Source organism: Homarus americanus, unplaced genomic scaffold (assembly GCF_018991925.1).
Source record: "Homarus americanus isolate GMGI-L3 unplaced genomic scaffold, GMGI_Hamer_2.0 scaffold40248, whole genome shotgun sequence".
Taxonomy (NCBI): Eukaryota; Metazoa; Arthropoda; class Malacostraca; order Decapoda; family Nephropidae; genus Homarus; species Homarus americanus.
The window spans coordinates 6,012,418-6,033,373 of NW_024712526.1; the positions used below are offsets into that span (position 1 = coordinate 6,012,418).

General features: G+C 35.2%; 2 protein-coding genes across 2 annotated transcripts; both read right to left on the reverse strand.

Annotated features, from left to right (window-relative positions):
• Positions 1–15,347: 15,347 nt before the first annotated feature.
• On the reverse strand, positions 15,348–17,438 carry LOC121861426 (GPI mannosyltransferase 1-like). Its single transcript, XM_042359149.1, has one exon. The coding sequence runs from the start codon at positions 17,170–17,172 to the stop codon at positions 15,934–15,936; it is 1,239 nt and encodes a 412-aa protein (XP_042215083.1). The 5' UTR covers positions 17,173–17,438; the 3' UTR covers positions 15,348–15,933.
• A 192-nt stretch (positions 17,439–17,630) lies between these two features.
• Positions 17,631–20,314, reverse strand: LOC121861434. Its single transcript, XM_042359160.1, has 2 exons — positions 20,145–20,314; positions 17,631–17,834 (listed from the first exon to the last, which is right to left on the reverse strand). The coding sequence occupies exons 1-2, from the start codon at positions 20,310–20,312 to the stop codon at positions 17,652–17,654; spliced, it is 351 nt and encodes a 116-aa protein (XP_042215094.1). The 5' UTR covers positions 20,313–20,314; the 3' UTR covers positions 17,631–17,651.
• Positions 20,315–20,956: the final 642 nt, after the last annotated feature.

Below are 20,956 nucleotides of genomic sequence, written 5' to 3' on the forward strand. Positions count from 1 at the left end.
GGGACGTAATTATACAGTGAGCAGCAGAAGGTTTTTGTGCAGCAAAATTAAGTTCTTGGAATTTAATTTCCTTAATTTAGCTATGTCTGTGACAAAGATTTTATTACTGTATCTTACCTTTGATTCACTTGAGTTGCACTTTTCAAGAACACAATTATGACTATAGGTGGGGAGCCCCATAAATATATACAGTACACATAGAGATGAAGCAATGGCATTTTAAATACAGTATTTTTATCGTGATTTTAAGTTTCATTCATTGAGCAGGTTGTAAATCACATTCAGTAGCAAAGAAGGGAAGAAAGGGTGTAGAGTAAATGTAAGGATGATAGAGAGCAAATAAGAGATAAGGCAAGATGCAGAGTAAATGTGAGTGTTTATTTCTCCATAAACCATTGTCTTGCCATTTTTCATTATTATAACAGTATTTTTTTTTTGTATTTTAAGTCACAGTTCTCAAGCTCAGGTTCTAAATCAATGCAAATAAAAAATATCAAATGTTATATAAAACTGCATACCTTTTAATAGTCTCTACTGAAAATGTGCCAATAATATAAGTAAATTGTGGAATCACATGAACGTAAATGGTCGTTATTGACATAGGTACAGTACATTGTAGTGTGTGTTTTTAACTTTTTTTTTTTTCAAGCATTCTTTGAGCTGTTGATGGAATATACAGTACAGTAGATTAATTGTCGAGGTGACCACTTTGATCAGTGCTTTGTTTTTGGTCTATGTTTTGAGGTGCACTCATGTCATACAACTTGTTTTATATCTGCTGATTGATAGTTGTTGGCCAGTTTGACTGAATGATACAGTATTACAGGGATTTCAGTAAAATTTGGAGTTTGATTTATCACTTTAATGTAACTGTTTTTGAAGAAAAGAGTTACGAACATCATTATTGTTTTCTGATTAAATAATTGTGTGTTACAGTAGGGTCGGGATATATCGCAAGATAGGGTCCAACGATGTTTGCTATATACGTACTAAATTGTGATATATAATTACATGTACTCAATGGGGGAAAATAGGGTTAGGTTCTGGAGGCCCAAAAAAGTGACTAAACTTGACTTAACGATTTAATTTTCTTACTAACTGAAACACCAATGAACACTGGACTCGGGAACAACAGGCTTTTTCAGTATCAATATCAGGGAACACCAGACTCGGCAGCTGACGCACCATCCTGGGAACACCAGACTCGGCTGCAGACCCCACACTGCCACCCTCACTTGACAGTCCCATACCTACATAAATGAACAAACCAAAAATATTAGTTAACAGTATTAAATCTTTTCCACTAAGCTTTCCATTATCTTCACTTCACTTTTCACATCGCTAGCAACCCATTTACACTCGCCATAGAAGTCGTATTCTGCAGCAGAGTCGGCTGCTTTCTCGTCACTCACTCAGAAACACTGAGCGGGCGAGTGTGAATGATGAGTGAGAAGCCACGGTGGGGCCCGTGGAGAGAGCAAATAACGCATTTGTTTGCCATGGCGGTACATTTGAAATATTTCCTGCCCGATTTCCCTAGTGAAATACAAAAAAAAATTATCGCTATATACCTGTATAGGAAAAGTTCGATAATTTTGGTAGCCGCGATATAAAAAAATCGTTATATAAAGTCGTGATATATCCTGACCCTACTGTATCATATTAGCCTTAAATAGAGGAGTTTTGTACCTACTCAGTGCTTCTCTTCATTTATTATCGGTGAGATGAACAGAGGTGTATTCACCATGACATGATTAAATGGCCAGTGCTTATGATGCAGCACTTGACATTGAAATCACTGTAATGCATACACTATAGGTACTGATACTTTATTCCTAGCATATACCCTAAGACAAGGTGTCTTTTGTAATGGATGCGGCTAACTTGTGGTTTAGGGTTCTCCCTGTAGTGCTCCTTAATGCAAACCAGGACTTAGCCATTATGTTCCATCAGCCCACTTCTTGCCAAAGTTATTGTCTGCCATTTTGATATTCAATTCCAAGTCTGTGTTTCACATATCTCCCATGAAGATATTTATGGACTGAATGGTTTGTGAGCAGAACTTTCAGGTTCAATTTTTTCTTGCTCAAATTATTTTCTTACTAACCTGCATGGCATGTATCCAGTTCTTGACTTCGGAGACAAATTGTCTGATTCTTTTCCAGGGATACACCTGTTCCTCTTGATTATTTGGCCTCTGGATACTGAAGGTTTCTTCTTTCTCAGAGATTCCAAGATAATACTGAAGAACAATATGGTAAAGAAGAATTTGAAACTTTACAGACTTTCCTGGCCACAGTACTGTAGATGGCACGGTAAAATGAATCTTTTCTCCTGGGAGGTGGGCACAAAGTGTGTTGATTGGACACACTTTGTGCCCAAGCTAGGTCTTCACTGAGCCAAGTGTGTCAGAGAAGACCATTAAGCCTCTGTTGAGTAACTGTTGCACCTAGTCTCTTTATTTTAATCATTATGTGATGGGAAGGGAGGGGTTATTAGTTTAGTCAAATGGTTTAATAAATATGAGGCCCTTTAGATGAGAAATAGACATGTGACAAAAGTAAAAAATGAAAGAAAATGCAGTTAAAAATAAAAAATTTTTTTAGTATAACTCATGAACTAATAAAGGTATTTTCTTTAATTGAATGCACTTTTCCCTTAAGCTGTCATAATCTACAGGACATAAGCTAAAATATAGATGAAATGAAAGAGATACTTAGGTTAGTGAAGGATTTTTATTTCAATATATTTATTTGTACTTGAACTATGTATATTTTCTTGCATATATTTTCTTGCATTTTTTACTCTCGTCACTTGTCAATTTTTGGCCCGCTCCGGGCCTTACATACCCTGACTTGCATTATGGGAAATGTCAGAAGGGTCACACTTAACCCAGCTAGTAGCCTGTGTTACAAGAGCTGCCTGGCTTTGGTTTCCTCTAGAAAATAAGATTACAGGATTATCTGTCAGTTTTGATAATTTAATTTCGAAAACAATAATTTCATCCATAGAAAAACTGAGACCATAAATAACTTGTTTGGGAATGCAGTTTTGCTTAATGTGAACTAAACTAATATTTATGATGTATATTAACATACTGTAAATCTTTTGGGAGTACAGTTGGGATCTTTCTCTCCATGAATAATGTCCTCATTTGCTTGTAGCCAATGATCAATATTATGCACTATGTATTTATACTTTCCCTGTTGTAACAGTGCAAGGCTACTTTTATCCTCTCATAAATTTGGAACAAGAGAGCCAAATATAGGAACATTAAATTGGTGAAATTAGTCAAGTTATTTACATACTGGGTATTTTTGTGTATTTGAAGTACAGTACAGTACAATACCGTACATGACAATGAGGAAAGTTGGGAAACTTTGCTAAGATGTATCATAGAAAGAGTTCAGGTGTAGAGAGTGGCAATTTGGTCACAAGAGTGTATGTACAGCTGTAAGACTCCACCCTATCCTTGGTTGCTTACTCCCATATCCATACTTTACACTTAGAGTTAATTGCTGAATGCTGGTATGTGCAAAATAAATGCAAATACTATATGCAGTACACCATCACAAGCCATAGAAGGTGTTGACAACTGTTTTTTAATGCTTGTCAGATATTTATTTATTGAATTTGCACAACAAATATGTGCTACATAACCATTTTTTTCTTAATATATGCATAAAAAAAAGAAAAAAAGAAAAACAAATATGCAGATATATATAATGTCTTTTGTGTACATTTTTCCAGTCTGCATTTGAAAAACAAATTCACATTACTCTGTAAGGTGATGGTAGTGTCTTTGCATTTACAATATAAAACAGCTCTGCAGTGTACTCATGGGAATCATTAGTGATTTCTCAGTGAGTAGTAACTATATACTTAAGTTTGATTACTGTAATTAAGATTTGTTACATTGAGGACATAGTCATTATTTTTTGTACATTATTGCCTTAAGATTGTGATTTAATATATTGACTTGCAAGATGCTTTGTACAATATAACATATATATCTTTGAATATACATACTGTATAATTATTGTACATAAATTAACAAAAGGCTCAGATTTTAAAATGAGACATAATTAGTTATTTTGAGCCAAATTGTGCTTCTGTACGGACTGTTAATCCTTTTGTGGTGGCTTATTACTAGTAAGATGCCTGAAAGGAACCCACAGTAGGCTCACAATCACTATACATGTTGCAGTAAATGTGTACCATAGATATCTTTCAACAGTGAACTACTCTGGTGTGTGCTAGCTGGAGAGCAAATTGATTGTGATAGAGATATTACTGCGTACTCATTCATTTGTTGCTCTGTGTTTTAACCCTTTTGCTGCAATAATCAGCAAATTGATCATAGGTTTAAAAAAAAAAGAGAGATTGCAATTGTCAGCATTATTGTCTTTGTTCTCAATAATTGATAACAGCCCAAGCACATAAAATATGTCTGTTCTGTTTGGTTATAAGGAAGTTTAATATGTCTTGTACTTGTTAGATTTGAATTTTTTTTTATAATTTAGATTGGAAAAGAATCTCAGTATGAATTTTTAAAACTGGTAAACCCAGAAGAGAGAGAGAGAGAGAGTTATTTAGCAGTTAGGATGACATATTTAGTTTTGTAATTGTAACATCAGTCTTAAGTCAATGCGGAACTAAATAGATTTTATTTACAGCAATGTTAACAGCCAATGAATTAGCTTCAAGTAGTTGTAATGTTTACAGCCATTAGGGATGGACATTGGCCAATTTGCTTTGTGTGTGAACTAATTACTGTACTTAAATAATATTTATGTATGATCTTTCTGGAATTTTGGTATTCCAGACATTGTAAGATTTTATCGTGTTGTTGTCAGTTGTTACGAGGTATACTGGCAGTAACGTTGTATGCAGATACTGTACACGTAGTCATTTTAATGAAGAATTAGAAATTAGGCAAATGCTTTAAAATGCTAAAATTTTCACTTACATGAAGCCAGTAATAGGTTAGTGTCCATTTCAAATACGGTTCTGAATATTTATTTTATAAGTTACAGTATAAACATATTAGGTTGCAGTAAAAGGGTTAACTATCTTAACAAGTGTTCTTAGTACTAATTCTCCTTTCAGGGTCAAGCTGTAATATACATAGCTTTACTGATACTGTAATGACAAAAGCTGTAATATACATAGCTTTACTGATACTGTAATGACAAACTGGTATCTCAATATGATAGCTTGTAAGAATTAGCTATTGTTGATTTCCAAGATATTAATCAGAATTTAGTTAATAAAATACTGGTCATATTTTTGTCCGATATATTACCTAGAAGGTACTTGAAAGATATTATATTCCTCTTACAGTACTAGTTTGGATACATGTGTCTATATGTCACTCATGATCCATAATACTGACCTTTATCACCATTATCCAAGAGCATGATAAGAATTTTACCGTACACTCTTCTTTATGATGTGTAAGAATAATTGTTATATTACTTCTTATATATAATAAACTAGCTTGAGTTTGTGATACATAACCTTAGCCCCCTCCCCCTTTTTTTTTTCAATGGTATTTACAGGAATTATATAATGCAAACCAAAGTAGAGGTCAACATTAACATTTACCCCATAGATTTTGGTGTAGAGTGGATAATATTTGCAGTACTGTAATAGTAATGTCATTCATAATGGAACATATTGTATGTTAAGCAGATTCATTCTAGTAATGTAAAGTGAGCAGATTGTTATCATGCAGAAAAAGTCAAATTTTATGCAAATATATTTAATACCACAATCTGGAGTTACAATATATTTACCACAAGGTGTACTGTACTCACATTTATGACACTTTTCAGGTGACTTGTTTCTTCAGTCATTTTGATGGGAACTGTAAATACATTGCAAATTAAGAATGTAGTGTCGAGATCCTCCCTAAATGTATATATCCAGCATGATATTTACCAAGTAACTACATGTAAAGCAGGTTTGATATGCAGGTTCTTCTCCCATCATAATCCCCACTGTACGTCACTGCTGCACACTCTTAATGTTAATTGTCCAGTAGCAATACTTCAGAGATCTTGATGACAAATAAATCCATCAATAACTAATAGGTCACATATGACACCTCAAGTTATGTGTGATGTAGGTTGTAGCCTATGATGTTGTGCATGAACAGGAATACAGTATTGCTGCCAAATAGTCATCTTACCAGATACAGAAAACTGCTTCTCATGCATCATTTACTCATTGCCCTTGATAGTTGTACCAAAAGGAAAGATATGGATTATTCCAGCTGTCTTAGGGACAATTTAGTATATGCCAGCCAAGATGGAGAAGGGCAAATCAAAGTCTCCTTTTATTTAACCATTGTGGGCTCATAATGTTATAATTAGCAACAGTGTCATGAATGTTGAATATTTTAACAGGAGTGATGTTTGACATTTATAATTGTTCAAGTAGTTAAAATGAACAAACAGCTGCCAGGTTACATGGACTTGCTTAATTGAAAGAGTGAGTAGAGTTGGGTAGCAAGAAGGAAAGCAATGAAGACTTCTTTACACTTGACCCCTGTGTTATGGAATGGATGTGTTTTTGAAAATGTGAACGATTTTTCCCATATACTCCCAGTTCATAGTGAAGATAAGTTCACATAGAAATTTTTTCAGTCAACACAAGTACAGTACTGTAATAAACACACATTTATAAATGGAGGTATACATTTATTAACACTTTAATTATGTTTTCAACATTTTATAATTTTACTTCAAATAATAATGAATACATAAAAATGCATTCTCCAGGATCAAGTTTCTGTAAAATATTGAGTTTTACATCCAGTATAATTCCTTTACATGCTGGCCTTTTTGCAGACATCTTGAGGGGTAATACACTTTAGAGTGTGGACAAATCTTAAAGAATAACAGCTAGATGCGGAGGCAGACCGTAACTGACGTGCTCCCAGATTCAAAACAAAACCTGCCTTCAACGTCATCATTGTGTAGAGTGAGGGGCGATATGATCTAGGTGCATAAATGAAAGTGGAAGTCAGGGTGATAAAACAAAGATACTCAAACTATCCAACCAGGAGTGAACCTGTAGCAATTGTTTTATATTAGACAAATTTAGATTTAGGTGCGAGATAGGTAAACATTAGTTTGGAAATAGAGTAGTGGATGAGTGGAACAAGTTACCAAACATCATCAATAACTCGAATAAGCTGCATAGCTTCATATATAGGTTGGATGGATATATGAGCGATAGGGGTTGGGTGTAAATGGGACTGCCCAGTAAGGGCAAATAGGCTTGCAGCAACTCCATTCTTATGTTCTTAAATGCGATTTGAATTTCTTAAAATATAAATTTTTGGTAAATTTTATCATTCTGCAATGTTAATTGTATATGTAATTCCAGAAGGGCGAATTATATTCTGTAGCTTGATTTTTGGTGATTTACAATGTCCATAAGGGCGAATTTCCGTAACCTGAATGCCGTAACGCGGGGGTCCAGTGTACTTGTTGCATGGGTACACTGTAAGAGGGAGTTATATGGAGATCCTAATTTTCCATTGCCTGGTGTCAGCTTGTGTAATTAATGAACAGTATTCAGGGCTATACAGTAATACAAAATGTAGGTCTTGTACAAGAAAAAATGTAGCAGTACTCAAAACTCTCATCATGTTTACAGTGAATGCTTAGACCTGTTATTCATGTGCAGTTCAAGTAAATGCTTCATGAAAGGAAATATGCATACTGTATAATATATCTAATTTTTTAATGTAAGTTACATTATTCAGTATAATGTTTGTTTATGTAATTTTATGGTCCATACAAATCTTGCATTATTATTTTGAAAATACTTACATTAAGGTGAAAGCTTGCATATAATACATATATTTTTATGTGAGAAAATGATCAGTAATGTATACTGAGGTAAGAGCCAATATTTCACAAGGTTGACTAAATAGCTGCATTGTGTGTTTCATAAAAACTAAGTTCACCTTAATCATACAGAAATTACACATGTTGTGGTAGTGAAGCAGCTCTTCTTTCATTTTCAGTTTTATGTATCATGTCTTTGAAATGAATGTAACACTTTTGTATATTTTTATCCAGAATAATTGGTTAATAGTACAGTACCCTGTACTGTACTTTAAATTACTGTACAATTAAGAGTAACTTTTATTCAGTTAATGTTTGTAGTGTAGTTGGTTACTACAATTGATTTTACTCTTGGTATACTGTAGGTTTAAAAATATTATCATGAGGAGATACAGAATGGGGTTGCATTAATCAAAACTTGTCTGTCTTAAATACTGTGCAGGATTATAAAAGTAGATACTGTACTGTACTGAACTAGATTATGATTTACTGGTCTCTAATGATCTTTAAAATTTGAGAACTGTTGTTTCAACCTTTTGACCATTATTTGAAAGTGTCCAGATTTAAAATGAAAATAATAATTAAACATTGTTTCATGAAATGCACATTATTTAAGGTTCTCTGGAGATGTTGAGATGGAAATGTCTGTTTTTATATTTATACGAAATTGATTACTCGAGAAAATGTGGTTATTAAAATTCAGATTTTATATACTGTATATATATATATATATATATATATATATATATATATATATATATATATATATATATATATATATATATATATATATATATATATATATATATATATATATATATATATATATATATATATATATATATATATATATATATATATATATATATATATATATATATATATATATATATATATATACATACAGTATAGTCTCGATTTACGCGGATTTGGCTTACGCGGCACCTTGCCAGACCGACAATTTTTATTTACACAGTTCATTCCATCATTTACGCGGGAAGCGGCGCGGGCAGGGTGCGCACAAGGTCGCCCAGTCAACAAAACATTACCGAGTTCTTCACCCTCCGCCCACCACAGCCGGTCCAAGTCAGTGATAGTGAGGATTTGGACTGGTGGATAGTGATACAATTGATACAAGTGAGGGCCAATAATCTGCCCTCTGCCTCGGAACAAACCCCCCATCCCCGTGTGCCCAGCCATCTCTTCTACTAAGTAAGTGTTAAAAAACCTAATATTATTGATATTTCTCTTATATATTAATTGTGTGTGCATACCATTATAAAATTAAGATGTTATTTTTACTACAACGTACGTATTGTGTCGGAAAAAGTGTAGTTTGGGGGTCGGCCCAGTCTCTATTTCAATTAATCCCATACGTTCTGTTATTTCGTTTACGCGTTTCTCGTTTTACGCAGACCTCCACGGGTTCAATTGACCGCGTAAATGAAGACTATACTGTGTGTGTGTGTGTGTATATATATATATATATATATATATATATATATATATATATATATATATATATATATATATATATATATATATATATATATATATATATATATATATATATATATATATATATATATATGATAAAATTTAGAAAATTACCAGTGTGTCTTGTTTTAGAACTTGATAAACAGGTACAGTACCAGGATTTCATGTAAGAATATAAATTTACAGTACAGTACTGTTAACTACACACATTTTCATCTCTGAAAAAGAATGCATGATATACGGTACTGTATGTAGATTGAGCTCTCTTAGTATTTTTTAAGTTCATTTTAATTACTTAAAAGTATATCTGTATCAGAATGCATCATTTATCACATTCACTAAAGAATTCAGCAGAACCTACTCATGGCATTAGTGCTATTTCATATAAGTTGCTTTTGCCTCCTCCGCTTCCTTTTTATGCTTGTTCTCTAATCTTCTTCGTACCATCATCATTAACTTCTGTCCCTTAAATTTAAACTCTTTTTCAGTTAGTAAACATCTTCCTTCCTCAGCAAATTATCTTTATGGGTCTGCTCTTCTGAAAATGTCTTGTCTCTCACATCCACCTTTCAAATATCCATCTGAAATACTTGTGCCTTGTTATTAAACCATTATTTACACTTCCATTAGTTTAGACCACATCAGTCCTGTCAGTGACCATAATTATCTAACTCACACTTTGTCGTCTTTTAACCTTACGTTTCAGCTCTGGTGTTTTATTTACCTTCCTAACATGTCAAAACATCTCCCAAGTCTTTTTAGTTGTATTTATTTAATTCATTTGGCTCTTCTCCCTTCTCTCCCCCAACTATCATACACTGTACAGTACACTTGTAAAGCCCACAGTTCTGAATTTCATCTCTGATTTCATTTACATTTTCATTTTACTTCATACGAACCCCTTTATTAAAGACATGAATGTGTTAACTGATTAGACTGAATGTGAAAAGGACCTAGATGTGTATTGACAATGAGCTGAAGTTCTCGGGCCATTGTGAGAAGATGGTGAATCAGACAACTAAATTATTACGGTAGGTCTTATAAGAAGGTCGTTCAGATATCTAGACGGTCCATCCCTTGTAACGATCTTCAAGAGTGAGGTGCTTTCCCATCCCAGAGTACTGTCACCGTCTGATACTCGAGATATGCTAGGGACTGTCAGTTGATAGCAAATGTCCAAAGAAGGGTCACTAGGCTGGTGCCAGCACTTAGGCACCTCAGTTACCCTGAGAGATTAGAGTGCCTGCAATTGCCTAGCTTATACTACAGACAGGCAAGGGGGGGGGTGGGGGCTAATTGAGGTATGGTATATAAACATTTGAAAGGGCACTACTCAGTTGAGTGTCCTTCCCTGAGGCTGGCGGACGCTAGCTCCACAAGGGGTCACAGCTCAAGGTTGAAGAAGCTGTACTGTAACAGCACAGGGTGTGAGCTCTTTAAAGACCAGACTTGACAAGCACGAGCAGGTTCAGATACATTCAAGAACCAGTGCATGCCCAGTACTTGCCAACAGTGCGTAACAGAGATGTGACCGATTGCCCAAGCGGCTAATGAGCCGATCAGTGGTGAAGAGGATAAAAGTAATTTAAATGCTCCCTATCCATGGTTTATGAAAAAAAAAAGCTACCGTGCATACCTAAGTGAATGCTGCCTTTTGTAAAACTGGTATAAGGGATTTCAGATGGGTATGTTGACAATTTGAATATCATGGCCTGTAGTATAGCTTCAAGTGGACCCCTCCCATGGTATTCTCACTGCATTTACTTGAAATACCAGAAAAAATCGTCTTTGAATCTGCAGATAATTATTTTTTTTTATGCTATAAGTGCCATCTGCTCATTCTCTGCTTTCAATACTAGAATTGAAGAGCACAAATTTGTTCTCATTATAAAGGCATCTAAATCTCCAGTACTGTATCGGTTTCTCTTAAATAAATTTCACCCACATCATCAGTATTAACTCCTAGTTTAACAAAAATTACAAGGAGTGTAATACAGTACACAATTGCTCAGAGACTCATTTCAGCCACAATTGCTCCAAAAAGTATGCTACATAATATAAAGTTTGTCACTATAGGAAAAGGTTTTGCAAGGTTCTTCACTGAAGTGTCTTGATGAGTGTGACCAGGTGTGTGTATGATGTAAACTAACCGAAGTCTCATGGTAAATATTGCTGTTGGGCTATTTAAAACACACATCTTGAACACTGAAATGTAATTGCATTTGAGCAAATCCCATTCATTTTCCCCTTCATTATCTTTCTCCCCTGTACTTTTTCTCTCTCCCCCTCCCTCCCCCTCATGGCTTGCTTTTTGGGGGGAAGGGAATTATATCTAAATATTTGTACTGTAGATAGCAAAGATAGAGAAAAGGAGATTAATTGGATAATTGGAAAGAAGAGATAACTGACAAAAAACTTAGTTATATACTGTAGTATATTAAATTAAGAATAGCTTAAAAGTTACAATATTCAGTCTGTACTGTACATACTGTACATTTTAAACTGGATTCTCTCTTTAATACCTTATTTCCTACTTCTAAGTTGTTGGATGTACAAGATGTGTATTGCTGGATCTGTGAGGAGGACTTTTGTTCCCATGTACTGTACCATTAGTACATTTCCATTATTGTATATGAAACACATCTTGGTTGTGACAGGTTTTACAGGTTTGCCAACAATTATTTCTATGAGAAGGAATTATTAGACATAATGGCAATCAATAATTTTGTAATAATAAAGAGGAAACATATTCAATGGTGTGAATACTGCAATTTGCCTTGTGTCACTTACATGTGCACAACCATTTTTCATGTAAAATTCATGATTTTCTGTACTAGAGTAGGCCCAGATACATAAGGATGTGTAAGGACACCATTATTTACTGTAAAAGTGGAACAGTCAAAGAGCCTGTATGTTAAGAATACTGAACTTTAAAATTTCCTGTGTTTCATTAATCCTGGCTTTAGTTTATTGAGTAATCTATCTTTCTTTAAGTTTGTATTAATTGCAATTACAGCCAACTGCAACAGTCTATAAACGGTATGCAGTTGAGAGCACTGTGCATTAATCTCCAGTTAGCCGTAATAATTGCTGTAGAGCAGTACCGGGATTAAGAGATTTCTGGAATAAAATGCACATCCCCAGAATTTTTCCAGGTACAGTACTGGGGAAAGTTTTCAAGGTCTAAACTATGCATCTCGCATGGACAGACCAAATTTAAATTCGAATTATGAGAGAAAAATACATTGGTGTAGTGATAGAGATCCCCATTCACACACAGGTCCAGGATTCGATACCCGACTAGTGAGGTATTGTATATATATATATATATATATATTATATATATATATATAATATATATATATATATATATATATATATATATAATATATATATATATATATATATATATATATATATATATATATATATATATATATATATATATATATATATATATATATATATATATAATATATATATATATATATATATATATATATATATATATATATATATATATATATATATATTCAAATGTTCTTAAGCCAATTTTGGCCTCAAATTAGATTCTGTTCAAAATATCAGTACAGTACTCTACTGTAGGTACTCACGAAGATGCTGATTCTAAATCTATGATCAATTACTCGATTGCAGGTTAATTAGTGATTGTAGTCGCTTGGAAGATTTTAATTACATTTTTTCAATGCTAATTGCTTGCTAACTATAGGTTCCGAGGTTTCTTTTTTATGCTTTTGAGTTATTCTGGAAGTGCTTAGATAAACAGCTTAAATTCCAATTCCAAGAGAAAGGTATACTGTACAGTACTGTATATTACTAGTTAGTGGGTAATTAGCATTGAGAAAATGTCTTTAGAATATTCCAAGCATTATTTTGACCACTAATTACACAGCAATCGAATTGTCGACCATAGAATCAGAATCAGCATGCTCAGGAATATTTTAACCAAAGTAAACTTTTCCCTCTGAATTGAAATTTAAGGGGTTTAACTAATTAAGTACTTCCAGGGCGGGTGTTGTACATAAATTGAATACAGTAATTTTATATTGTCATTTATCACAAGGAAACAAGGAATCATTTGAAAAATTTCTTAATTAAATTTAGTCATATTCTTGAACATACATTTTCTAAAACCAACAGCTGAATTCAATATGGGTACCATTATGAAAACAGTAACAAGTAGCTCAACCAATCTGTCTTTATTTACAGTCATAAAAATTACAATCATTAACTGTTATGATCACAATTAGCAGAAACCCTACAAGGTCAATTCACTACAGAAAACTACAGTTTATTTTATTTATGTGATGCTTATCAATGCACCAATAAATAATGATCTACAGTATAAGCAAAAACACATAATTCACAAAATGTTAAGAGTTATTAAGAGCAACCAACTGTCAATAGCTAAAGTTTGGAAAAGATGTAAGTTCCCACTTTTCTGGCCTTGGAGGGTACAAGGTGACAAAAATACAGATAAATACATCACATTAAGTACTCAGCACTGGTAACTAATAAGCAAAAATTTAAACACTTGAAAGGTTCTTTATAAAGAACGAGGCATCTACTTAACTTATGAGGCAAGACAATTGCCATTTATGGTACTTATTTTAACATTTATTAACCCTTAAAGCCCGGGCGACATAAAACCTGCCGGCCTCCCCACATGGGCACATTTCGGCAAAAAACAAACAAATACTTATTCCACTATAAATAAACGGCGTTGCTTAAAAATAAATAAATGTAATATAAATCAAGAAAATGAAGAGCATGGATGTGTATGTGTGAGAAGTGAACATATGTGGAGGTAGTTATAGCCAAGGCCTTAGTTAGCCAGCCACATATAATGTTACTTGTACTGAAACTATAAAAGTTGTAGTAAAACCATTATGGTACAAGTACAATACTCTAATGTGACTTAGAAATATGGGAAATATAATATAAAACTATAAAATAAGAAAAAGGAAGTGCATATGTGGGAAGTGTGTGTGTGTTGAGGCGATGGGTTACTGGGCTATAACACGTCTGTGAGTCAGCTGGTTGACTGCCTGATGAGGGTCCATTGCACAGAGGATGGTTTAAGTGTGGAAATAGCTATTTTTAATATAAAATACGTGCTATTGTATTTTATATGTATCAATTTTATTGTTTATCTTACTTATAAATATGGCAGCAATAATTTACTGAACAGAGGTTGAAGGACATGCATCCCTCACGATAGTTGGCGGGTAACTTAATACGAGGTACATGTCTTGAGACAAAGATTACATGTGACGTGAATTGTCAATTAAACAACTATCCAATACAAAGTATTTCATCCTGCCTGGACATTCAAAATATGCTTAAAAAATTTAGAACATTGAGAAACGACATCCGAGCTTTAAGGGCTAATGTATGAAAAAATGAGTGCTCTACTGTGTGTAGTATGGAAGTCTCGATTTACTAAGGTTTGCTCAACACCACTTGTGGGAAATGGAATTTTTGTGACAAAGTTTGGGAGCTTTGATGTAAAATTCCAAATACTGTATAGTCTGGGTTTACGCGGTCAATTAAACCCATGGAGGTCCGCGTATAACGCGAAACGCGTAAACAAAATAACAGAACATATGGGATTAATTGAAATAGAGACTGGGCCGACCCCCAGACTACCCTTTTTCCGACACAATACGTACGTTGTAGTAAAAATAACATCTTAATTTTATGATGGTATGTACACACAATTAATATACAGGTATAAGAGAAAAATCAATAATATTAGGTTTTTTAACACTTACATTAGTAGAAGAGATGGCTGGGCACACAGGAATGGGGGGCTGGTTCTGAGGCAGAGGGCAGATTATTGGCCCTCACATGTCACTTGTATCACCTGTATCACTATCCACCACAAAGGCTAGCAGGTCCTCCTTGTCAAACCCCTCAAAGTCCATATCCTCACTATCACTGACTTGGGCTGGCTGTGGTGGGTGACGGGTTAAGAACTCGGTAATGTTTTGTTGACTGGGCAAGCAAGGTTAAATAGACCAATCACAGCTCGCGGCGGAGGGGATGCGTGGGTGGTAAGGATACGTGGCCCAATCACAGTCCGAAACGTCATCGGTGACATCAGAGCGACCTAGCGCGCAGTTTGCCCGCGCCGCTTCCCACATAAATTCAGGAATGTACGGCGTAACTAATAATTGGCGCGTCTGGACAGGTGCCGCGTAAATGACCAACCGCGTATAAAATATCCGCGTAAACCGAGACTATACTGTAGATGAAAATAAGCACTATCTCACTAAGGATACATTGGATGGGATGCACAAACTTTCATAAATTACTGCTTAGGTTTCTTTATAATGTAACAGTTTAATATATGCAAAGTAACCTACTAATAAGACCACTATTAAGCTTAAAATAATTCATCAGTGATGGTAACTGAGCATAACTTTATAAAGAAAAAGTTTTCTCTACTTCTTTGTGCTCCAACTCTGCAGCTCAAGATAACTGTTCTTTATATCTGAAACTTATTACAAAGTTCATAAGTACTGTTCGAGTTAAAAAAAAAGTTAACAGGTTACCGATTTTTCCGAGAACTATGATGCTGCTGGTTGGGCAGGAGTGTCGTGTAGCTTGAGATAAGTGCCATCAATACTCCTACATTGCAACAGAAAAAAGCAATGCCTTCTAACCATATGGGTACAAAAGCATTGATAGAATGAAATTCCAGTAAATATGCTGGAAGAAGCCATGACACTTGAGCTGCAATCCACAGCATAGACAGGAGTACTGCTTTTTGCCAGGTCACCCTCAGCCGTGGCACCACAATAGGTAACAGAAGAAGATACCACAAGAAATACTGTGATGTTACTACCTTGTTGAATGTAACAAATACTACAGTTTGTGTAAACATTGCAAATGGAACATCAACACGGTTGCTGAATTTATATCCAAGAGCAAGTAACAGAATTATTTGAGGTCCAAAAGTGGCAACATTTAACCCTGGAATATGAAAATCTGCACCAATGTACAGGAGGTAAAAATATATTGAAAAATTATGTCTGGTGTCTGTCCGTGAAATGTGGTACAAGAAAGCTTCCTCAATATATTGTTCCCCGTACATTGCAAATCCCATACCTGTAAGACCAAAAAATGAGATGAGTGTACCCATCACAAGTTTCATTTTGGAATAGGTTGGCAAAAATCTAGTCCAAAAATAATCCTGATGCAAGTCACTGGTTAATGATAAGTATAGTGGAAGACTGTAGATAATTGGGTATAGTTTGAAGTGTATGGATGTCCCTAAGAAAAGACCAGCAAGAAGATTAAGTCTTAATTTCATCATGTACAGTGTAAACAGCACTAAAACAGCCATGATGGCTTCTGCACTTCCCCGTGTAGATACCCCAATCACCAGAGGGTTGTATAACCACATGAAAGAACACTTGAGGGCAGCCAATTTGCTCTGTCCATCACGTAAAAGTACCTCATATATTAGCCTTGAAGCAATGCAATCAAAGAATGAGAACATTAATTTTCCAAAAGTACTATGAATATAAATATTTGGTAAAAGCATCCAGGCAAGAAATGGTGTGTACCGATAAGTGTGTCGATCAAAAGGTGATCCTCCAGCAGCTATCTCACGTGAAGCATCAGTAAAAACATGGTAGTCAACATCTGTGTATTTAAGGGTGCTTGTCTTGTCACGATGCTCACCATACACAATAAATATTAATCTAACCAAGAATCCTAGGAAGAGATGGATCTGGATTACCTCAGTTGATCCAAAGCGTGAGCCTCTTGTGCCTAGACCCATTGTGATGATTTTCCACAAAGCTCCTTGAGATATTTAGTCTAATTCTCCTTCAAGGAGGTACACATTTAACACCACAATACTTTGCTATCAACTAAGTGCAGTTGCATATATGTGTTTGAATTTGATTGATATAAAGTCAACTGTACAATCACACACCAAAGAAGAATACTTTACAATCACACTGACTTCATGGGAAAAGGAACATACAGTATTTGAGAACCAAATTACCCCTCTGGCTAAGTGGAATACTGTACCCGTACTTCACAATCTTGTTTTCATCTTTCTGGCAGCCTCCATGATGCACTTCTTGAATGATGAAAATTCTGCAGCACAATCACCTTTAAGAATATTTTCCTTCAGTGCTACACAGCGTGCATATTCCACTGCAGGAGATCCACATTCAGCAACAAGCTTGGGGTACATTCGAAGACGGCTTTGTGCTTTTTTAACAGATTCCATTGTGTCAAGCTCTAATGACTTTAAAAGCTATAACCTCTTTCTACCTTTGCTCGAGGTCCTTGTTTGCCTTCCTTTATCAATGCATCATAAAGGAATCTGCTAAAAAATATTCCAAGTCCAACACCAATGGTAATGACCTGGAATTTTAGAGGATTGCGCTGAATCCAAACTTGAACACGCCCAACTTTCCTCTGTTTCTGGCCCTGTAGGAAGTAAGACTATACTAGAGCAGTAAATAAATAAAAATTACATTAAAAATATATTAATAACAATATACTGAATAAACAAAGTACAGTATTATGTTTCATGCTGTGGTTTAATTATCAGGCATTAAAATTTTTCACCTACAGGGTATTTTCACGCTAAAAATTCTATCAATCTATGCAGGTACAATATACGTAAGTATGGAACTAAATGAATAATGGCAATTTATGGGAATAAAACAGTTTAGCATTCATCTAAAACTAAAAGTCACAACCAAGCTGACCATGGGTTATACAATTCAAGAATGTGTAGCATAGAGTATCCCTATAAGCAATGCCTACAGTTTAACGGTGTTACGAACTCATTTTAGCTGCTTACCAGCTTCCACCACTGGTTACCAACAATCAAGTTGTATATACAGAAGCAGTAGATATATCACAAGTGTCGTCAAATTACCACTAGCTGTCCCGCCAGTCTTTAGTAATTTCCTGACAATCGGTATCAGCGTGCAGTAAACCCTCGATAGCTCGGCACATATGGGGCTCTGGCCTTGCCGAGTTATCCCAAATTCCAACTTATCGAGGCACTTGCCCCCTCCTACAAAAATACAACAATAAAAAATTATCGACCCATATATGTGTACAATCAAAGACAAAAGTCGTGTCACGGTTTTGTCCGAAAATTAAATATAACTCGTGAAACATTATGAGAGCCCCTACCACAAGTTTAGCTCTTCGGCATATGTTTTCACCAAATTTCACGACACTACTTTTGTCTTTCATTGTACAGGTAATTACTAAATGTAAAAGAGTAACACTTACCAGCACTGCAGGCAAAGAATCATAATAGGTGACACAGATGCATGGTAGGTGACACAGATACATGGTAGGCAACACAGGCATGGTAGGTGATGCAGGTGGATATGCCGAGATTTTCCCAGATAATTTTACATATCTCGGCATTTCCCGAGTTATACTAATACATTCCGAGACCGTATCCATGCCGAGTTATATGAAATTCCGAGTTATCAAATGCCGAGTCATCAAGGGTTTACTGTACAGTACAGACAAACAACAGGCAGAAAAAAAAAAAAATAAATACAGTAAATAAAAAAATACACCCCCTCCCCTCTGCATATGTTTGCACCCCTGGAACAAGGTGCACGATTTAACCAATCTAGAATATAAACTACATTGGTGATATAGGCATTCCCTACAGTAGTGATTACCTCTGCTCCATATTTTTTAATACGGTTCCATACCTGATCAAGATATGGCCATGATAGAATAGACTCTAATCGATCCTATCACTACATACCGCCTTTGTCTGGTTGGCATGAAGATTAGCCACCCCCAGCTTATTTCCCTAATGATTACCGTAAACACCCTAATACTTCAGGGGTTACGGTGATTTTTTAATTATTTATGAAGTGAAATAAGCCGGGAGCTAATTTTCAGGTGATCTATCCATTTTTATTCCCCTTATCCCCTCCTAGTTTTTTCCTCAGTGCTGTTCAATTTTTTCCTTCAGAGATGTTGGTAGTCTCTCTCTATGAAGCTACTACAGTAAATCCTTGATTACTCGGAATTTCATATAACTCGGCATGGATACGGTCTCGGAATGTATTAGTATAACTCGGGAAATGCCGAGATATGTAAAATTATCTGGGAAAATCTCGGCATATCTGGCCACCTGCATCACCTACCATGCCTGTGTTGCCTACCATGTATCTGTGTCACCTACCATGCATCTGTGTCACCTACTATGATGCTTCTTTCTTCGCCTGCAGTGCTGTTAAGTGTTACTTCTTTACATTTAGTTATTACCTGTACACATATATGGTTTGCTAATTTTTTATTGTACAGTAGTTTTGTAGGAGGGGGGAAGTGCCTCGATAAGTCGGAATTTGGGATAACTCGGCAGGGCCAGAGCCCCATATGTGCCGAGTTATCGAGGGTTTACTGTACATTGACCCTATATACCCTCTTTACAATCCACTTCTGTCTAATACTGGCAGGTCCTTGCCCTGCCTCGCTAACCCCCAGTCTGACTAAGTGAGTAAGTGTTAATGTAGCGATTTGCACTGATCTACCAGGACACGTTTACCTATACGTCCTATAGTATGCAAATAACCTCCTGGAAAAGTCACACATGTTCTTAAGGGATAACCTCACAGGTTCCCTGTTGAATGAACCAGAGGACATAAAAATACTGTACACTGTAGAGAAATCCTACTTTCATTTAGTAAAGAATTTACATAAAGAGGAATAGATTTGGAAATGTAGTCCTGAACCTGTAATTCACTTTACCTGGTATGTTCCTGGTGAGAACTTATGTGTCCTTGAATCAGTCCTGTCTTCCAGATTTAACTTGTATCTATTCACACCTTGAGATACATGACCTGTTGGACCAGATCGGTAGCCTTCAGGAATGGAGGGTTTCGGTGCCTTTATCTGAGGTCCATCAGGTTTAGACATTACTTCTGCAGAAGACCAATAAAATTCAATATATCTCTCAGATATAGCTAGTAATTTAAAAAATATGTTTTAAAAATGTTTATAGCATCCTATTCTGATTAGTACATGAAAATCATCCCATCCGTCAATGATGACAAATGCTCAAACTTTCTACTCTATCAACGTGTTAACCTAAAGTGGCAAATATATAACTACAGTCATCAGAAGAGTGGTAGATCCCAGACCAATATCTTTCTGTCCACCTCTTACAATAATGGTTGCCTCTCGTGTTCGAGGATCCAGCACTAGGGCCGTAATTTTTTTATTATTATATACAGCTAGACCCCAACTTACGACTGCTTTGACTTACGACTGTTGGGACTTACGACCGCCGCAGTTGTGACCATTTTTTTTTTCTTCAAATGACGCACGCATTTTCTATACCGAAACGTTTCCAGTTAATGTAAGTTAATGTAGTCTCCATGTAAAATTAGAAAATTATGGGGGCCCCATGTGCATTCAGCTGACTACATTAAAGGTAAGTGCTCAGTCACACTGTATCCATTCCTCATTATTTATTACTTTCACTGTACTGTATCCATTCCTCATTATTTATTACTTTTACTGTACATGTACTGTATTTCATTGTAGATTTTTTTTTATCT

Bases quoted from the DNA above. Each gene is read 5' to 3' on its own strand.
- LOC121861426 (XM_042359149.1), bottom strand. From the start codon at position 17,172: ATGGGTCTAGGCACAAGAGGCTCACGCTTTGGATCAACTGAGGTAATC.
- LOC121861434 (XM_042359160.1), bottom strand. From the start codon at position 20,312: ATGTCTAAACCTGATGGACCTCAGATAAAGGCACCGAAACCCTCCATT. The intron at 17,835-20,144 runs GTAAAGTGAATT...TACTTCCTACAG, and splicing joins TCTCACCAGGAACATACCAG to GGCCAGAAACAGAGGAAAGT.